The following is a 21,937-nucleotide window of genomic DNA, read 5'->3' as shown; positions in this document are numbered from 1 at the left end:
ATTTATTAAAAATTCAAAATAAAAATAATACAAATTTCTACATTTTACTGAGCGCTGAATAGATGTCACTTCCTAGTAAGGCTTACATACATTGCCTTATTTAATCCTAAGGCTACCCATGGGGTAGGTATCATTATTCTCCTGTTACAGAGGAGAAAACAAAAGTGCTAAAGTTGAGTACCTAGAGCCCATTGTCACATTGTAAATAAAGCTGAGATTAAAATTAAGTTCTTATTCCAAAATCCTGGCTCTTCATCACCATTTTCGATTAACAAATAGAATTTAAGGAACTATTTATCAAAATTTACTGCCACCTAATAGGATTTTTTTCCACAAATGCAAAGAGAGTTTACGGATTATTTTCAGAAAAATCTACTAATATACTCAATCCCATAAACACAGCAAGTCAGAAAGGTCACATAGCTAAAAGAGATTCTTGAAGGCATTGCAAAATTCAAAAGCCCTTCTTCCTTAGAAATGTTTAAAAATTGGAAATATGATATTAAGACAATATATCTCACAGCATACTTAAATTATGCCCTCTAAAATTGGGCATAAAGATGCTTACAATCTACACTAGTATTCTGGCCAATTCTGTAAGATAGAAATCATAAATAAGAGGTTTAATTTTTTTAAAGGAAAAATATATGATTGCTTGCACCTAAAACTCCTAGTTCTCTAGAAAACCTAGAGAATTAACTGAAAACCTATTAGTATTCACAAGGCAGTTCAAGAAAAAGATTGGATGCAAGATAAACATAGAAAAATCAATAGCTTTCCTGTAGATCAGTGATAACCAGCTAGAAAATATAATGGGAAATACTGGGAAAACTCAATAGGTTTCTGTTTTTCAATCATTATCTGTAGTAGAAGTCAACGATCCTTTTGAGGGGGGTAGGGGTTCTTTTTAGTATATCTATTTTTTAAAGCTGCAATAATAGTTGTGATTTTTATAAGGTCAGACATTACTTCTCTTCAGTAAATGACTTTGTTTCTCTAGAAGAAAAGGAAAGATCCGATAATAGTTCAGTACAATTGCTGAAATCATAGTGCAAAATTCTTGCCTTATCAAGTACCCATTTAAAAATTACTAAAATAGTTACAGCCACAACATTTTGTAAATGAGGATCCCAGAATCCTTCCTGAAGTTTAGAAAAAAGTATGTACTGGGCTTTGTTTAGCTCAGTACAGTAGCCATTTTTTTGTCCTGTGAAGGATAACTTCCTAAAGCAAGACCATTTGGGCCCCTCAGGTGGTGAGTTTCAAACTTTTTAAAAGCTTTTCTTTTTAATCATGCAAAGACAACGTTCTCATTTTTCCATCAACAGGAGTTCCTTGGTGCAAAATTATGGCGCTTTTATATTGTTTTACTGTAGCCCTGCATTAGTGCTAATTGAAAACTCTAGGATAAACAGGCAGTTCCTAAAGCAAACGCTTTAAAAGAAACCTGACTGTTCAAAATATTACTTTCAGCTGCACATCTTTGCTGGCTCCTCGTTAGAGACCAGAGTAATGAAATCTCAATTTCTCCCATTAGTTAATTAGCACCTTTGCATCTTAAGTACTAGAAGTGTTACAGTGTTAATTACCTACAAGTCCGCTCTCAAAAATCAGTGGCTGCTTATGGTTTTTTTCTAATGCATGGCTTTACACAACCCTTAAAAAAACCAACCTATAAAATAGTCTTCCATGTGCATAGGCTAAATGTTACAAAATGTAGTGTTTAACAGCTAAAGGTGAGTTCAAGTCAACTAGTGCCCCTGTATTGATCTCTTATTTCTCCCAACACTTTTCTTCTAATCCTCTCCATAATTACATGAACTGCTAGAGCTTTCCTGAAGCTGTCAGTGCCTCTTGCATCCATTTTCAAATGGCCAAGAGAAGCTGTCTGGGCACTAGATCAAACCATCAATGTTCCCTACTCAGGGCAATCAACAATCCTCTTGAAGTCTCCTGGCACATCTGTCAAGAGCCTCCTAGGGTTCTTCAAAACTCTTCCCCCTCAGAAGAGAGCAAGGAGGGTGGAGGAAGCAGAAAGGTATTGACCCATTCTTTTAACATGCTAATTGGCCCGGGGGCTGCTTCAGTCAGTGCCAAGCTGGACACTTCAAAAGGAAACTGTTTTTCAAAGTAGAGATGTCTTTTTCAAACACTTAAAACTGAAAACAAATGAATCTAAGCATCAAGGTCACAGTGCAATGTGAAGGAGGTTGGCCAAATAGAAATGGGATAGGGATATCCACAAAGGTGGCCTTTGCATTAATTAATTGATAGTAACAGAATGTTTGAAAGATACTTTAAACTTCTACAGCCTGTGTGTCCAACATGAACAATTAAGATATAACCTATTGAGTAGCTTACATTAATCCTTAGGAGAAAAATTAACACTGATATAATTAAACTGATATTAATTATGTAAATGTAAATTTACATTAAATTAAATGTAAAATATTAATAGCATATTGATGAATGCTTGGACATCTCCATAAACGGTGAAAATGGGAATAAAATTGTTTGTTTAATTATACCTCTAATTGGCAACACACCATGAAGGCTGGACTGAAAAAAAAAATGGAGGGCGGGTAAGAGCACCACTATTAAAGGATCTCTGTCTACCGCCTTTGTTATCAGTTTATTATTTCATCCATGAAACACGCAGTACAGATAAGACTACAAGACATAATTAAGTGTGTAAAGATTGCAAAGTATTGCTAAGCTGGTAAAATTAATTCATCCAACGTGATGATTTGCTCAGTTTTCAGGTCATGTATTTCTGGGGATATATTGTTAGTTGTGAATGGTTATTAACGGAAAAAGCTATATAAAAGAGACAGCAGCTCTGGTAATGAAGATGCCGCTGTGGAAGGAAAGAGCTGGGAAACTCAGCATCTCAAATCAGGGAAGTTCTTAAGGACAAAAGCCCATGAGAAAAGCACTCCTTACTTAGCTGCGTCTTAACTAATCATGAGTTTGGCCCATATTTACCTGGTATGGTATTATGAGAGGAAATCAGTATTCTGTTAACCTCTGACCCCTCGGATCTGCAGCAGACAAAGGACCAATCTGGAGGCCTGGGAGAACATCGCCAAATGTCAAACAGCAGGGAAGCGATTGTTACAGAGGAAACAGTTGGCTTGGGCGCAGCCAGCTTCATTGGGGCAAACTGCTATTCACAGAAACAAGCCATGAAGGGATAACGCCATAAAATATGAACCAAATGGAACCTTTTTTGCCTTGCTTCTAAATTGTTAGCTTTATGGGACTTCATGCTGAACAGTATGAAAAAAATCCAATTTGCTCGGAAGCGCATTAGTCTGTCTAACATCCTAATTATTGTTTACATTGCCATTTGCCTTCTATTAAGAATTGAATAATTACCCAGCACTTCATAGTTTAAAAATACAAGCAAACAGGATTATCTGGGTAATTAAGAAACTGTACCATAGCTTTGCACTGCTGTGGCAAGTATCTGTACACGTAGGGGAAATGATAATTATCAATCAACTTACTTCAAATGGTACTTTCAGGATTCTGAGCCATTGGAGATCTGTAACTTATTAAGAAGAGGTTAGTAAGATCACCTTTGAGAAGTGTGGGTCTGTTTAAATCCATTCTTCGAAACAAGAGCCAGAGAAGCAGCTGAATTTTCTCATCCACTAATGACACGAGAGACTATACCAAGTACAGAGCCTTCTGGTGTTCTTTAATCCTAATAATCCATCCCAAATCGACTTTGAACAGCATCATCAAATTCTGTCAGGCCACGTGGAGCTAAAGCGAAGCTCTTCTACGTTTCGATGTTGTTTTAGCTGACCCAGCCCTTCCGCCTAATTACACTGCAAAGTCTGCCTATGCTGCCCTGTGAATCAGTGCGAACTCAAAACTAATTGAACTTCAAAAACATTTCATGCTCAGTCCTCTTCTTCTAGTTTATAGAATACATATGATCACGGCCTTCTGAAGACAGTGCTGTTTTCAAGCGGAAAGTGACGTTTGTTGGGTTAAATATAAGTGTGCTCGCATTACCATTCTAAAGGAATAAAGCAAAGGTTAAGTAAATTTGGAGACACTGGGTGGGATGGGAAGACAGGAATTCAAAAGGCAATATTCAACCCAAAGTGAATATACATATAGAATAAGGAACAGAATTATAGTTACTACGCCTTTGAAAGAAATTTATCTGGGACATAAGTGAAAGTAAGAGATTTTAATCATGATTCTAGGTATGAAGATGGTTGTGTTCATTCATAGGTAAAGGACACTAACACAATGAAAATACCAATGGTGATTTGTACATTATACGCTTTCAGTTTCTATTTGTTGAATGAGTGAATAGGTTCCAGCCCACTAGTGACCTAAAGCCTATTTTGGGAATTTCCTGAGACCTTAACAAATCTTTCTCCAAGAATTTTATCTTTTACTTGACAATGTTTTAAGCCCTTTGTTGGGCCACTTCTAAACATTCCTAGCATAATCTCAATAGTGCCATCTCCTCCCTCCTCAGAAAGAACAGCAAGATTCCAGCTGAAACTGTCACTAAACAGACAAGCCAAGGGATTCACCAAGACTAGGTTCCTTTCCAAAGGTCACAGGAAAATGAGCAGCGGGGGCTTCCCTGGTGGCGCAGTGGTTGAGAGTCCGCCTGCCGATGCAGGGGACACGGGTTCGTGCCCCGGTCCGGGAAGATCCCACGTGCCGCGGAGCGGCTGGGCCCGTGAGCCATGGCCGCTGAGCCTGCGCGTCCGGAGCCTGTGCTCCGCAATGGGAGAGGCCACAACAGTGAGAGGCCCGCGTACCGCAAAAAAAAAAAAAAAAAAAAAAAGAGCAGCGGGACCGTGGGTTGTTTTGCATGGGGCAAGGGGCCCGGGGAGTGACAACCAGGCACACTGGGTCGTGGGGGAGCGGGGAGGGTGCGGAGTTGTGTACAAAAAGGGCCCTGTGCAAATACCCCATTCTCCGGCTACACCCCCAATCTCTGGAAGCATTCAAATCAAAACCGAATTAATTTGCATGGTGTCTAAATCATTGGGTTCTGCATAAACAGAAGGAGATTTTGGCTGGAGTTTCCAAAGGAAGCCCTCTAGCCTTTGTGAAAGGGGGAAATGGGTGTGCTGTTTTGCATGAGGGCGCATACAGAATATGCAAATGAGGAATCTGCTGCCGGCAAAAGCAACCCTAGGCGGACAGCTGACGACCCGCATTCACGCAGAAAACGCTCCGTGTCTCCAAAGGGAGAGTTGTCAGCGGTACCAACCCGATTGTTTCCCCAGAAGCCCAAACAGACTCTGAATATTCATAAAATGTCCATTTAGTCATGGGACTATTAATTACCCTCCAGATCATGGGACCCAGTGACCTCACCTGCTCTCCTCCCCCAAAAATAGCTCAGAGGTACCAGCTGGAAGGGGACACAGTGAGAAAGGTTTTAGGCCCTAAGTGAAAAAGATACAGTCTCTCAGGGTCCAGGGGCCAGCTGAGGCCTTCTTTAATCATTCCTTCTCACAAGCACAGTAAAACTTAAGAGAGCACTGAGGCATGGTATTGGACACAGATAAACCGTTTTTAAAAAGCTAAGGGCTACAAATTGTTGCCTAATTTTATAGAAACATCTAAAGGGTTGAATAAATGTCATTCTTCTAAGCTACCTAAATCTCCCAGATTCTGAAAGTTTCCAGAGCTTTCTTATTTTACTTTAACTTTAAAGTTAAAGACAGAAGTACACTCTCTGTACCTGCCAGAAAAACAAAAAGCTGATGGACCAGTGCAGCGGTTCTCAAACTTTTTGGTCTCATGACCCTTTTACATACTCTTAGAAACAACTGAGGATGCCAACGTGCTTTTGTTTATGTGGGTTAAAGCTACCAATATTTACCATTAGAAATTGAAACTGAGAGGAACTTATTTAAAAGTATCGATAATAAACCCATTACATGTTAACACAATATGTTTTAATGAAAAAAATTACTTTATTTTCTAAAGTAAAATTAGTGAGAAGAGTGACATCGTTAAATGCCTGGCTTAACAGAGGACAGCTGGATTCTCGTACTTGCTTCTCTATTCAATTTGATGAGATGAGCTATCACGTATCAGGTAGCCTCTGGAAAACTCCATTCATGAGAAAAGGGGAGGGAAAAGGCGAATGACATATCAGTATTAAAGTTTTGACCTTGCAGACCACATGAAAAGGTCTTGGGGAACCCAGCTGGAACACACTTTGAGAATCACTGCAGTAGGCTGGAGAACAGAGGATTTGATCAATGCAGATAAGAACAGCCATTTCATACCATCCCCTACACCCTTGCATAATATCACCACTGCCCTCACCTCTCCCCCCGCCAAAAAAATCTACTTCAAACCCTAAACCGGTTTCCATTGTTGGACAGACAATGACCTAATAGCCCATACTGTCACCATATTTCTATCGAACAACAAAAAAATTAACAATAACATTTTCCACTTCATGAGTGCTTAATCATTCTAGGCACTGTGCTAAACCCTTTGTACACGCATGCTGATATGTGTGTATCATACATAATAACATACCATTGTCAGCAATCTGCAGATGTAAACTTGAGGTTAGGGAGGTTAAGTTAGTGACCATGATTGCACACCTGGTTAAGCAGCACACCTAGAAACTAAACTCAAGTCTCCAACTTCAAAGGCAGGTCTTAGCCCTTTTGTGCTAATAACTATGTTAACTCGTGGGCTGCAGAGATTTTTGAACATTCAGATCATAGAGATGGTTCATGAACATGATGAAAATAGTTAAGACCCAACTGAAGTAGGAATTACAAAAAAGGACCTCATAATACGTGAGTCACATGCAAAGATTCTGACATAGCATGTTGACTCCATGAAACACTACTCCACCAAATAAATGTTTAATATGAAACAGGCCACAATACCTTATGCATTTATTTATTCATTCATTCAATGAACATTTAATGAGACTCCACTGTGTTCCTTAATTGTCAGTGGTGTTACTTGTCTGGTTATCCTAGACTGACCTCCTCCACATCCATGCTCATAGTCAAGAAGTTTTACTAAATTCACTTGTCCAAGATAAAGCCAGAAAAATAACAAAGCAAGGCTAATCCAAATTTTTAAAAAATGTACACGTATGATTTACAAATTAAAGTGTTTGCTTAAAAATATTACCAGGAAAAACTAAGACACACTAACTATCAACCAACAAGGAAAAAAATTAAAGTATGATCTATTCATACTACAGAATATTAATTATCAATTATGAAGGATGGAAAAAAGTTATATTCTCTAATATGGAGTGATGTCCATGACAAACAGTCAAGCATCTTAAAAACAAGATGACAAGAAGATGATTCCATTTCCATAATTTTTTAAAATACATGAATATAGATATATTTGCATTATCTACCAAATCATAAGGAGTGGGAACTCAGAAATAAGTTGGAGTAAGAGTCTGAAGCATACAGTTCTTTGGTAATGTTAAATTCATTAATTAAATGCAAAAAAAATTGCCCCCCAAAAACCTAAGTATTAAAATTCAACGATGTGAAAGTCAAACATGTATCATGACCACCTCCGTTTCGCGCTGTAGTAACTGAAAAGCCATTTAATCTGTCTTTCTCCTAAAGACTCAAGTCTTAACAGAATAATTGTGTCTTAATTCATTTTTGAAATGTACAAGGAAGTTCAGTCAGATTAAAATAAATCATCAAATCTTAAATATCGGATTCAAACATCCCTGAGGTAATTCCTACGTGGTGCTTTGGTGAATCCCAAATAGAGACCATTGCCTGATTCACACTCACAAAAGAAGCCTGGTCACACGTAGAAGGGAAAATAAAAAAGTATAACGGGAAAAGGACAATAATTAAACCCTGCTCTTCTCAGATGTAAAGAATCGTGTCTTTCAATGATCACAGCCATGCTTCAAAGCCAGAGATAAAAGCAGCCATGTGACTTGAGCAATTGATTCTTAAAGACATGATTCAAAGGTAGAAGAAAAATTTCAGAAGTGGAAAGGGTATAACAGTATCTCTCTGAACTATATTTTAAATGCTTCCTTTCCCGTACTGTGTTCTCCTACGGTCCTTCTATAATATATTAGGAAAACAAAGTAATAATTTTTGTCTAAACACAGCCCTCTCCCTCTTTTCAGAGCACAGATGGGAACTATTTTACAGCCATCAAAGCATTTCTGTATCGTTCTTTCTCAAAAGAGCTTTTAATAAGATACCTTTCGCTGATAGGAAGGTATCATATATGTAATGATATATAATATAGGTCCTAGATATAGAGGACCCCAAACAATTTACAGCAAAATTATGTATTTAAGCAAGGTTTAATTCCTACCTAGCATTATTTGGCCTTAAGTGACTCCATAAGAATGTTTTCTTTTCATTAGTATTATTTTTATCCATGCTCTCTGAAAATATTGCTTATTAATCTTTCACAAAGAGTAAATCTGTGACTTCCCTTTCATTGTTCAGCTCTTTATTTAAGCAAAGAATAAGTTAATAAAGAATCTTTTCCTCTCTTCCTCCTGCTTAATATTTCTGAGGTAATAAAACAGCCCTGTAAAACATCTGGAACATTCCCTCCCGGGGGCGGGGGGGACATGTCTCAGGAGGATTTTGTTTCCTTTTTCCTACTAACTAGCACAGTTACTTATCCGCTGCACCCAATCACTAGGCAAGTTCAAACTACTGCTAACACCAGGCAGACATTCTCCTGGAGAAGACAGATGAGTGGCTTACACTCTTTTTTGTCCTGCTGAGACCGAGCCAGATCATTTCAGAAAATGGTATTCAAGGGCAGAATGAACTTGCAGCTGCTTCAGAAGGCAATGCCCGCCATCACCCTGCCGCTCTTGACACTTTTGACGCGGCCACTCACCTCCGTCTGCATTTGCATGTACTGCTTGGAGGTAAGAACTCCAAGAGGAAGTGTAGTCCTGTCCCCAAGGTCCCTTGAGGACTCCAGCCGATGACCAGGGTTAGATGCAAACAACAGCACACCCCAGGCCCCCACCCGCCCTGGCCATTTTTGCCCAAGGATCTTTTGTCAAACATTTAAGATCTTAATCAATCTTCACTCTGACCTCCCAGACCCCAAGGAAGATGGATGAGGAAGTAGGTGACCTTTCACCTGTTCTTCTATTTGTCCTGCCACAGCAGACCCATTGAAAAGACAATTGGGGAGGAACCTGCAGCCAGAGTTCTGAAGACTTGCCCATTCTCCTTTATATCCTTTCTTAAGCTCCCTTTACGCCCTGGTCTTTCTTGTCCCACTTCCAAATCACTTTTCTTTCACTCAGAAGAAAGTTCTCTTTCCTGTAGGGGAGGGGAAAAAAATGACACTCTCCAAATATCATTTTCAAATGAATGTTATTCTTTGTTAGGGCAAAGGCAATGCTTCCTATCTTTGTCCTTGACTTCTAAGAGCGGTTTTAAGATGGATTTCCCTTTTACCATTTTAACTCAACAACCTTAAAATTCAACAGCTATGACCTTGGTAAGAGCTGAGTGATAAAGGAAATGTTAGCATTAACATCAGATTAATGCTTTATGATCTAAAAGGTGATTTTTACTAATTTGACATCACTGTGTCCTCATAGCAAGTCTCTAAGCTAAGTACAATTATTATCAACCCATTTTATAGATGAACAAACCAAGGCTCAGAGGGCTGAAGAAATGCTTAAGGTCTTGCAGCTAAGTGACCAAACTGAGACACATTTCCTTGTGTTGATGTTCTTTCTGCTCTTCCTAGATAATCCTGATACTCCAGTAATGATGGCACGGATGGAGGAAACCATTTTCATTACTCTTAAGATGTTTACAGTCTTGAGTTATTCCTAAAAATTCTCACTCAAATTTGGAATTTTAGAATTGTTGTCATTCAAGTTTTTTCTTCCTCCCTAAATTCATCAGAGATTCTTACCTGGTAGTCTTAAATACAAGCAAAGTGCAAGGTTTTGTGCAAAAAGTGTCTTCTTGAAAGATTTAATCATTTTACAAGTAGCAAAGAAAATACCTGGGTAGCAAGAGTGCAGAGAACAAAGATTCTCAAAAATAGCTTAATCGACCTTCCCCTTCCATTAAATATCTCGCCTTGTGTTAGGAACAGTTTGCTCAGAAACGGACTGGACCTAAAACATGAAGCCTCACCCTTTCCATGGACCACATGATGATGAACTGGATTCCCAAGGTTATTTCCATAAAGCCAACCACTACCATGTTCAATTGCCTTTACATTCACTTCCCCCTCCATCTTTTTCTCTTTTCCTTCTCATTTGGGTTGTAAAAATGTCAAGGAGTCTCACTGTGCAGCAATGTATGAGTTACTGGGCTCTGTGACAATTGGAAATCAATGACGTTAGATACAGAGAAATGTACTAATGCCAGAAGCATGAACATTTGAGCAAGAAATGGAAGACAATGTGTGTGTGTGTGTTTAAATATATATAAGAATCTTGAAATGTAAAGATGTGCAAGTCCTGTCTTACAAAAATCAAAAAGGCAGAATAATTTACTCTAAAATGTGATGCAATGTCACTGCCCTATTCATTTCACTCTTCCTGCTATGATGATTGTAATTTCAGTGCCAGTAACAATGCACTCACGTATTTTCTAATGTTAATACCAGAATCTACTTCAGGGTTTCCATTTGGTACAGCTTAGCTAGTAGTTGCCAAGTCAAGAGTTAACAAAATGGCAAGAAATCAACCTTTGTAAAAACAAAACAAAACAAAAAAACCCTTGAAATTCCAACCTTTAAATTTTCAAGTTCACAAGTTTACCTTTTGACTCTAGGTCAACAGAAAAGGTTGCCAGCCTTTATTCTGTTTTACTTTTCAATGCAGTTAAAAGACAGTCATTGTTAGCTATGCCTAGAAATAACTATAGCAGATCAAGAATGACACTTATGAACTCTGAAAGGAGAAATGCATAAACTCTATGACACCAAACTACCCCAAATGCAACTTTCTTTAGGTTATAACTGTTGATTTCCAATCAGTCAAGTGGATTGCTCCATAGTTAATCCCACCCTGTCATTAAGATGGTTGAAATGCCAGACAAATTGTTTGGCAGTCAGTTATTTCGGGCTCTTTAATCGCCAAATCAGATGAACCATGTGGCAATGCAGTCTGCAGTTCAACAATTACCCTGAGAAAAGATTAATCTGATCTGTTCCAGAGATGGGACCAAGAGTTACACGCTTTAGTAGTAACCATAATAAGACTGGCAGCAGCAGACTATTAATAACCACTGAAAATAAATACCAAGCAAAAATTTAAATCTTGGAATAACTGCTTTTTTTGTAAGCCTTAATCCACACATGACATGAGCAATCCATATAAGTATGGATTACTCCCAGTCCTTCCTCAAACACAAAGCTGCTATAAAGAAGACAAGTTTGCAAACTCCCCAGAAAGGCGAAATAAGGGAAGAGGGAATTGCAGACACAGGACTTTAGGTGAGAGGAAAAAAAAAAAGTCACCTTAGTAATATGATAAATAGTAATTAACATGATAAAAAAATCTGGATTTCTTCAGAAACTCAATAATCAAAATGGATTACAATTTACTATTGCCTCTGACCACAGATCGAATAAGAAGACTCTTCCTAGCTCTTTATCACCTCCTCAGGGAAATCAAGAGGTCTTTCATCAAGATTCATTTCACTTGGAAACCCTATCAATGGGTGCTCAGTGGAACATAAGGCACTTGAAACCTTGCCACTCCACTTTGCTGGGCCATGTCTACACTGGTCCACAAGGCAGGAAAAACTGGACTTTCCTCGCACAGCTCCATTTTAATCAGCAGGAGGAAACTGGAACAACACATCCTAATTCCACCTTTAAATCATTCATGTACACATCCACACGAGGAGAGACGTTTACGGACAGGAGAACCATGGTTCGAAAATGTGTCGGCCCTCTTTAAGCAAGGATCAATCAGGGCCTTTCTTCAGCTTGCTCGTTTACATTTCAGAGGCCACATCAAGCCGGTTCAGATCTAAGTGCCTGTTAGCAAATGTGTTTGGCCTTCTGCTGATTACAGCAGCATCATTTATTTTGTCAGTATTAGAATCGTCTTAGCTTTGCCACCTGGAGCTGTAGCACTTACTCATTAGACCCCTCTGTCCCACCACATCCCACAGGGGCTGCTAATTACTGGCTTTACTCCATTTAGTCTCATCTCTGATTTAATTATGTGCACTCAGCCCTAATGAAAAGTACAAGATGGCTCTCCTTACCTTGGCATTCTCCATTCCGCTCTTCATGCCCGGCATGGCATAGGCAGTTGCCAATGGGTACCAGCCATTCACCATCTGCCCCGCAGTACATTTTTGGCACATCCTTCTCTTCTGAGTTGTTGACACAGGAGCCTCGAACTTCCACCAGGGAAGACGTATCGGCCCCTGTGATGGTGTCTGGAAACTGAGCCAGATTGCGAACGGTGAGCGGACACTTCTTGTAGAACACTCGGACCGAAACCAAGGCGATGCAGGCCCCTACATCCTGAAACGCCAGGTAGAACCCCTTTTTGCTCAATGGCCCTACATCCCGGATTTCCGTGTTCAGCTTCATGATCCGGTCGCCAATGTCCACTTGGGTGAAGCTCTCGTCGGCGGCGATGGTGTCAATTTTGGCAAACTGGCTCTCTCGGATAAAACGCTCCTTGTCGTTGTCTGATTCATAGTAGTACAGGTTAAACGTCTCTTTGCAAGTGCCCATGACACCCGGAAGACTGTTGCAGTCCCTCAAGGTGAACTTGATCTCAATGTACACCCTCTGAGCCCCTTCTCGGGTGATCCAATCAGTTCGCAGCCAATTATTCTGGCTGGGCTCCATCACGTTGCACACTTGGTAGGTTCGGATTGGCGTATTTTTTTCATCCATAATACTCACTTCCTCCCACTGCACAGATCCAAAGGAAATGCATCGATTACAAACATTTCATCATACCGTGACTTATCAGTTCTATTTTACCCTCATAGCACAGTGATGATTTTTGTTGCAGTAAGAAAGAAAGCTACCCAGCGCTAATTCCTCACCAAGGTGATATTATATTGGGAAAGTATTTTAATTTTCACTCTTTTGCCTCAGATCCAGAGGCTTTGCTGGATTGATTGCTTTTGAGTTCTCAGCAGTTCCTCGTTTGTGGTGGTCTAACAACCTCAAATTCACCTATTACAACTGCTACAAGTTCAAGTGACAACAGTTCAAACTTACTCATAAATGAAAAAACTAGTATGTGTATTGTTTCAACAACTGAGCAGAGACCTGCAAATTAAGAGCAGGAAGTGCAGAGTCTGCCAAAGGAAGACAGTTATCAGTCAATCAGTGGTGCTCCTGTCAGAACTCTGCTCTCTAATACCTAAAAAAAAAAAGTCTATTTTTTTGGCGATGTCACTACTCTTTAAAGGGGTAAAGAAAATCTCACCATTTTGGTTTTGGTAATCCTGGGAAGACAGAGAGTAAACTTTATGGTTAGATTTCTCAAATACACTGTCATTTATGATGGTAGAACACTTTTCAAGAACATGTATTCAGTCAAAAAGTTTGTATACTGTTCTTATTTTTAAAACAAAGTAAACACGAATGCACACGTGCATTGCTTCTAAATAGACTGTGGATATTGAGAATAAAACAGTAAGTGGTATTTATGAGTCAAAGCCCAAGAAAATTAAAGAAGGATAGTAGGGTTTTCTTTCAATCTACTTCCTAACATAGAGACTCTCATAGTGGGCTAATCTGAATTCAGCAAAATTCACTGTGACTAGCGTAGTTTCCTTCTCGCTGTGGCTTTTAAAATAATCCTAAAAGCAGCAAGATAATTTGGGGCTCCTACCAGACTGATAGACAGCCTCCAATTCTTCATTAATATCTACAGTAATTCCTTTATATAAATCTGGTATAAATCAGCTTAAGTATCTAACACATGAATATAATTAGAAGAAAAAAGATAGTTTAAAAAAAATTTGTATTCTGTAATAGCTATACTTAAAGCTCCATTCAAGCCAATGAAGTACACAGAATCATAACATATCTTTTAACAGGTTTCCCATCTGTGCATTGGATGGATGGAAATGTTACTATTAATGGATGGAAATGTTACTATGTGAAGGGTCATAATGCATAAAATTCTGTATCCCTTTCATCTGCCACCATTATGAAAGTTTTAGAACTGGGAGAGTTAAGTGCCCTGTGGTGATTAAAATTTCTTTTTATCCACTAAGCAATAAATCACCAGTAATTTACTTATTTGGGGGAAATTCATGTAAATCCAAAAATAGATCCCCACCTTCAAAAAAACCTACTCAGCATGCTTCTCATCTCAGAACAAAGGAAATATGGAAAAACACATTTATCAATGTAAATGAAAGCATATAGGGATATCTCCACAGTTCATACACATAATTCAGGTCTAATTCGAATTTTCCAGCCCGAACTTAATTGTCTAAACACATTGATCAATTCAGCAGAACAAGGACAAATCTCCCCTTAGTTTTGCATTTTACAATCAGTGTCAGAAACTCAGTATACTCCTTTAAATGAACACTGAAAAGAAATTAGGTTTTTGCTACAATGTTGCCATCAGAAACCATCACTTTCCATTATTTTCATGTTCTGCTTAGCTGTTCTGATGGCAAAATGAAAGAACAGTGACTACAATTCATTTTTGACCTGGTGGTATTGTCACATAAGGTTTCTTTTTCTTTTTAAAAATAACAACAACAACAAACAAATAAATGTCATTATTCGTCAAAATTATAATCTCAAATTTCCAGCCAAGAAAGATGTGAACTGTTCTAACAATAAGTAGAGATTTCAGAATAATCCAAAGATTCAAATATGCTTGTATACTCAGAAAGACTTTTTTAAAGCCAATCCACCCCCTACTTGTTAGATATCCAATTTACCCCTTCATTCTAGGCCCCAAAAAGTCTTCTTTATTACAAAATCTAGAAATTAATTAAACTTTATAATTTGGCACATAATTTCTCAATGGCTACTATGTAGTTTGGAAGGACTAATTCTATTATACACAAATAAAATTTCATTTTTTATGTTTCCTAACAATATTTAAAACATTACACACATGGTATTTAAGGAAAGGGAAGGAATACATTCTATATTCAGAAGTCCACATTCTGCCCATAAAAGGTTCTGGGTTGTGTACAGTCAGCTATGCACAGTATTTTTTTTTTTTTTTAAGGGGCATGGAGACAACCAAAAGAAGTTTTGTGTCTAGAAAAAGTGACCAGGTGCTCTTTCAACAGTTCTCTGGGAGCTGGGGTGGGGGGAGGGAGATGTCTGCAGCATATTAAGTTGCAATAAAAGCTTCCCAGAAACTAGATAGACCATGAACTGTACTTGAAAATGTGCTACTCCTTGCTTTTCAATAGGTCACATGTATATTTAGTGTAACAAGTCAGGTCCAAAATCATACTAGACGTATCTCTCTTCAAACTTGGGAACAGCCAGTAAGAAAAATAAGGCTCATTAATTTTTTTAATGCAAGTACTGATACCTTCCATCCTCAGTTTTGCCAGCAGTTCTAATACATTCGGCCTACAGAGCAATACCTCTGGTGTAGCATGGGAAAGCCTCCTTGAATCAATGACCTTTCCAGGGTATAGGATTAACAAGAGTCTGACTCTCACAAGATAAAGCTGTACCTTTCTTCGCATTCAAAGGATGAGGGCAATTGCCTGCAATCAGCGGTGAATACAGCCTGTCTACACTGCCAGAGACCTGCCAATCATTCTCCCTCCCTTTAAAAAAAAATGGTTTTGAGGGCAGACTAGAATTTTTCAGCAGAGACCCAACCAACTTCAGTCAAGTTCAGGCAGAAAAACAGGAAGGCAGGACAATCTCCATTTTATTTCAAATGGATGACAAGACTTGCTTTGGAAAAAGCCTAAAATTTTCCATTCTTGCCTTGTCTTATTTTTGAAGCCCATCTTCTATAACAGTTTCTGTGAATCTTTATTTTTTTTCAATCCTTTATTGTTTATTCAATGGCCAGGTGTGGAGCGCCGTACTGGGTGCTGGCATTACAATTTTTGCCTGATAAAGACTCCTAATCTTTCACCCCCACCGCTTTTAATCAAATGGCTCAGTCGTAGACTATCAAGTAAAGGTAGGATGATATGCTTAATTTTTAAAGGATTTGAGAGTTTCAGTTTGGCAGATGCCAGAGTTACACATTGTACTGATTTCTTTCCAAAGCTGATTCATTCTGACCTATTATTAAGGGGGGAGGATGGGGTAGGAGAATGTGGCTATTGACCTAATTCTATTCTCATGGCAAATTCAAGAAGAAATGAACAGTGATGCCCTCTCATACGCTATAATCCAGCCTCCCCAGTCCCCAAAGATCCAAGATTCCAAATACTTTAACTTTCATATTTAGTAACAACAATGCCAAACTTGGGGCTTTTTTTTTTTTTTTTCTGCATAGATGTTGCCCTTGGTACAAGTTTGTAAGGCTTTCTCTCAGCGTGCAAGCGAAAAGCAGCTGATTTAAGATTGTCATAGCAAGTTACAGAGCCCCCCGCTGCTCACACACAGAACTAAACCTGCTCCTGGTACAATTAGAAATGTTCTCTCCCTGGTATTTTTATTTATTCATTTTCCTCCTCTGGAAATAGAACAATTGCTCTAAAATTAACCCTGTCAGGACTTCATGGCTATCACTGCAATAGGCATAAATACGAATTTGGTCCCCAGATCGTATTTCTTGTTGGTGTTTCAGTCTTAAATAGGCATCTAAGGCAATGCCTCCACCAATCTCCTAGTTTGGAAACCCCTTTTGGATTCCAGTTCTTCCATGACAGAGCTATCCAAAGGGAGTATAGGATTTCTCCAACAAAGCGTAATTCACTTCATAGGCCATGGCGGAAATCTGACCCCCGGCCACAATCAACAAGAATCACGCCATTAGGACTCTCAGAAAGTTGCTAATCACTCCTTTTTACCCTGTGGATCAGAGAGCAATTCGGAACTTACCCCTCCTTCCAGAGGGCTTGCTATCCACCCAAGTTCTCCCTGAACAGATCTGGAATCCAGTAAAGTAACTGCAAAAAACCAAAGAAAAATAGATTAATTTCCAATTGCAAAAAGCCAATACTACAAAAAACCATTTGCCTGAGCGTTTCCATATGTGCCGAGGGTGTGCATATCCAACTCTGATCAAAACCTAAACCCGGTCTCACTTATGTAAATAATCATTACTCACTCGATCTTCTCCCCTCTTTAAATCTGCAGGTTCTTATTTATTTAACTTGCTTAGCATTTAAAATTCCATCCCAGGACTCAGTTGATTCTTTTTCTAAAAAGGATGAATTGAGAATCTCAAGTACAATTCAAAAAATAAATATATCTATGTAGGGCAGTTACACTCCCAAGCAAAATCTGCATTCATCTCTGTCTGGTATCTACTAGAGTTATTTGTTTTTGCAAGTTTCAGATGACCGCATAACTCATCATCATGGTGACAGAGCCACAAGTGAATTCTATCAGAGAGTACTCAAAAGGGTCATGAAAAGGCTCTCTCCCCTACCATTTTTTTTTTTCCTCCACCACCAAATAAATAGGCCCTGGATGTGGTATCCGCTGCTTTTTTAAATATCAAAGTTTCAGAAGGGGGAAATGGCAGACGTGTGGAATTAGAATGCAAACACACTTAAGTATTCTATTTGGCCTTTTTGAAGACAATCGGAGACTCCTTCCCCCAAGAGGAAATCACTGGTTTAAATTTTAGTTATGGAGGACTGCCTAATAGATTTAGTATGCTTGTGCTACACCTAAGAGTATGCATCCCAGCTTGGGGGGACCGGGAGGGCGGCTATACGACGGTCGCACCCCGCCTACGCTGGAACAGTCCTAGGCACCGAGAACATTGAAAACGACGCAATGAATTCCTAAACTCTCCACATTGTCTTTCCCACCGAGATCTGCAGGCCTGGGGGTCGAAAGGCCCATCTCAAAGGAACCACTGGGTTATTAATTTGATCAGGGAGGCTGGCTCTTCAGGCTGGGGGAGGGGTGGGAAATGGGAAACCTTCACCCTTGCTCGTGCGCACCCCAACTCTCAGTATCGCCCCCCGGCCCCTGAATTCTGCCCACCTCTCCTCTCATTTCACCCCGACGTCAAAGTAGTTAAAAATGAGCCTCTTTCTCCTGATTTTCCCGAGAAACCTGAATTCCTAGGTTCTGTTAATTATTTTAAAATGTAGAGCCTTCCCTGGGTCGCTCCCGCCCGGAGTTGCGCCCCCCCCTTCTCTCCTCTTGGTCTCTAGAGAAAAGCCCGCTACATCCATTTGGATTTATGTAAGGTGGATTAGGGACACAAAGGGAACAATAAGACCCAATTTACAAAAAAAGGAAGGGAGTAGAATGGGAGGGTAAAAGGGAGAAAAGAAAACGTGATGGGAATAAAAAGCAACAAAATGAATTAATTTTTAAGGGGGAGGAGGGGTCGGAGAGGGGTTGACCCCCCTCCTTTCTACATCAGCCTACAGCTCCATCACCGCCTTTTTTGTCTAGGGCTCCCAAGTTTTGCTCCCCAAAGAAAAAACAAGGGGAAAAAAGGAAAAAATCTCTGCGTTTGCTGCAGAGAGGTCTTGGGGGACGTCCTAACAAGAGTGCGAAGTGGTCAGGAGAACGCGGGATCCACGATACCGCTCAGAGGAACGACCCCAGGGACCGAGGGGCAGCAGGGACCGAGATGGCCCACGTCGGTAGGAGAGAGGAGATCGAAAGGGTGACAGAGCGCCTCTTTCCTCCCAAGCCTTGTCTGCCGGCAGGTGTGTGAATCTCTGGGAGGTTGCGTCCGGCGAGCTCTTGGCACCGCCCGCCCAGCCAAGGCTAAGTTGGTTTTTGGCTCCCTCCTTCGGAACAGGGAAAATGATAGATTGTACGGGAATGGATGCACGGATCCTGGAGAGATGGACAGTCGGATGGATGGATGGATGGATGGATGGATGGATGGGGGAGGGTGGGGAGGTGAAGGAGTCGGCGAGCCAGTTGCGCGCAGGCTCGAGCGTGAGCATCGCCGGAACATAAGCGCACACAATCGGGGCACTCGAGCACAGGCACACAATTGTCCGCGTCGACGCGGACACCCGCGCACCCACAGACACCCATATGCGCGCGCGCGCGCGCATACCCACACGCACACGCAACTCGCCTTTCTCTGAGATCATCAGAAACTAAATGATGAACCCCCACCTCCCCGACACAGACACACACAGACACACACACACACACACACACACACACACACACAGCCCTCCAGCATGTCCAAACAGACGCACATAAAACTGAGCACCTACACTGATCCAGTTGGTCCGGCACGTTCCCTTCAAACTAACCCGGTGTACAGTTGTAGGGGCAAAAAGCTAAAACTCGAGTACGTTCAGCTTGCCAGCGGGTTCCCAAGGTCTGCGGGGTGACATGAGGAGCTTGGTGTCCCCTAGGCCAGCAATCGCACCCCGACGGCACGGGGGCCCGGCTGGGAGAAAGGTATCTGACGCCGGGTGCTAGCAATCAAATCAGGTCACCGGCGACCGGCGAGCGGCGCCACGACCGCTGCGCGGCGGAGGCCCGGCAGCCAGGTCCCGGGAAGCGCAGGGCTCGGGAAACTTTGCAGAAACCAGAGCTCGCAAAGCTTTCGCAAGAACCCGAGAGCACCACCATCCCCTCAGGGACCTCCAGGTTTCCGTTCCCCCTCGACCTGGGCTGAGTGGGTAAGTGGCGGTAGGAGTAGGTCCACAAAATTTATTTATTTATTTGTTTTCTTGGCGTTGTCTCCCATGCATCCCCTCGGGGCACCTCGGGCTGCCCTCGCCGGTGGATGCCGATAAACTTTGTCCTTTCGCTACAAACTTGGGCAACCTCGCCACACGCACGGGTCACCGCCCCGAGGCAGGCTGCCCGGCCGCTCCCCGCCTTCCCTTCGCGGTTCCCGTCGCTCCAGACCCCTTTCTCCGGAGTCAAGGCGACCGCTCGCGCCGGGATCCCCCTGCACCCTCCGGCCTCGCGCTCCCGGGGACCATTCACCCGCCGATCTTCGCCTCTCTGTCCCAGACCGCAGAAAGGCCGCCCCGTTCTTACCTTCATTCGCGGGATACACCCTGGAACCGGTAACAGCGTCGCAAATCCCAAACAGAAACGAAAAGAGGAGGAAATAAAAAATCCCAGCCATGGTTCGCCGGTGCTAACGCTGCTCCTGCCGCTTCTATCCCAGTGGAATAAATGCTTAAGTTAGGAGTGCAGCAGGCTGAAGACATTGCCAAGGGGGTGGGCCCGGCCCGTGACGTGCACCCGCCAGTCCGGGGCTTGCAGCCAATAGTAGCGCAGAAGGGGTTGCCTTGCTCCGCCCCCGATGAGCAGAGCCCGCCCCTATGCCCCGCCCACTCGGCTCGGCTGGGCGCTTGGTCTCCCCGGGATTAAGGGGGCGAGTTCTGCCGCGTCCCTCCCCTGCTGGAGTGAAGCAGCGGGTCCCCTGGTCGCATCTCAGCGGTCCAGCCCCTGGACGGCGGAAGGAGCTTCGAAAGACTCTGAATTGGTTGGGGGAAGTCCGAGGAAAGGGTGGGAACCCAATCTTACGCCTCGGGCGGTTTGAGATGGAGGAAAATGCTCTTTTATTGCAATAAAAAAAGTATCAAGTTGACCTGCCTCTTTGCTGTTGCTCTTTTTCTGAGGGTCGAAGTGTTCGCCTCCCGCGCGCCCCGACTCAGGCTACACGTTCACTCCTGCGCGCGGCCGCGGCCTCTCTCTGCTACCTGGCTCCTGGCCCCATTTTGTGTCTTTGTGGTGCATCTACATATGAAATGCTCTTTGGGGAGAGTTCTGTGGCTTGATTACTGCTTTTTTCCCAGGCTCCCAGCTGCCTGGAGAGCGGTACCTAATCAGTCCCCAACGTCGAGTGCAGCCCTCGGCCTGTCTCCAGAGACTGAACGAAAGACTTTCTAGCAACGGAGAAGCCCCCTCAGGCCCCATCTCCGCGCTCAGCCTTGGAGGGAAAGGCGCTTCCACCTCCCCGGCCCCCGGGACAGGACTCCCCACCCCGGCAAGGCGCCCCGAGATGGCCTTGGCTGCCGGGAGCCAACTGTGTGTTCCCCGTGGGGAGTCCCTGGAACCGGGCCTAGCAAGTTCGGGGCCCGGGGGGTAGAGGCGAAGAGCTGAAGTGGAAGTGCCGGGACCTGCCGCAAACCCGAGCTCGGGGGCTGCCCGGAGCGGTTGCTGCCGCCCTGCGCTCCCGTTGCTCCCCTGCGCTGGTCCGGACAGCTCTCGCCGCCCCAGTAGACGGTGGTGAGCGACAGGACCCGCAGAAATCCGCGCAGCCGCCCCCGCCGAGGTGCTGCGGGTGTCACTGTGGGCCTCCTGGGGGCCCAGGCAGCACTGGGCCCTGGTTTGTCCCCTGATGCCCCGGACGCGGGCGCAGCCAACTGAGCGCTGCCCAGAGACCGCAACGCAGCAGGCGGCCCGGGGCCCGGCCCCCGACGTGACTCGGTGAATTTCTCCGGACGTTTGAAGACGCCCCGATTCCTGACGAGGCCTCCCTCCTTCTCTCCTCCTCCCAAGCCACCCCTCTTCTGGCTCCCCACGGGGTAGGGCCAGGTTTTCCTCCCGGGCCTTGGTCCCAGCGGGAAGGCGACCGCGGGGAGATGGAAGCGCCTTTCCCTCTCCGGCAGCAGCTCATCGTGAACCAAGCGCGCCACCTGCCGGCCAGAAAAGGGAGTGCGAGGCCCGCGCGGAAGGGCGAGCGGACAAAGACCGCAGCACGCAGTCCGCAGAGTAGGTGTGTCCGTGGGATATCTTGTCATACACCCGCCCCTCTCCGGAGCACCCAGGCCACCCCTGCGCAGTGGTGGCGGGTGGCCGTGGAGAGGGCCCGGGAGTCCTGTCGCACTTCTCGCCAGCTGGATTGCAGAAG

At 42.9% G+C, this 21,937-nt stretch overlaps 1 protein-coding gene across 1 annotated transcript in view; it reads right to left on the bottom strand.

The window, feature by feature from the left end:
* Window positions 1–20,214, bottom strand: part of EPHA4 (EPH receptor A4) — a 135,943-nt gene extending 115,729 nt beyond the window's left edge. Inside the window, exons 1-3 of the mRNA XM_082658173.1 lie at window positions 20,113–20,214; window positions 17,005–17,072; window positions 12,243–12,906 (exon numbers count right to left, since the gene is read on the bottom strand). Coding sequence (XP_082514299.1) covers window positions 12,243–12,906; window positions 17,005–17,072; window positions 20,113–20,203 — 823 coding nt within the window. The 5' untranslated portion in view covers window positions 20,204–20,214. The remainder of the gene's footprint in view (window positions 1–12,242; window positions 12,907–17,004; window positions 17,073–20,112) is intronic.
* Between the last annotated feature and the right edge of the window lie 1,723 nt (window positions 20,215–21,937).

Source organism: Grampus griseus (genome assembly GCF_964374135.1).
Source record: "Grampus griseus genome assembly, chromosome: 7".
In the NCBI taxonomy this organism is placed as follows: Eukaryota; Metazoa; Chordata; class Mammalia; order Artiodactyla; family Delphinidae; genus Grampus; species Grampus griseus.
Note: the sequence above shows the minus strand (reverse complement) of the source record. Positions and strands in the feature narration are given on the sequence as shown.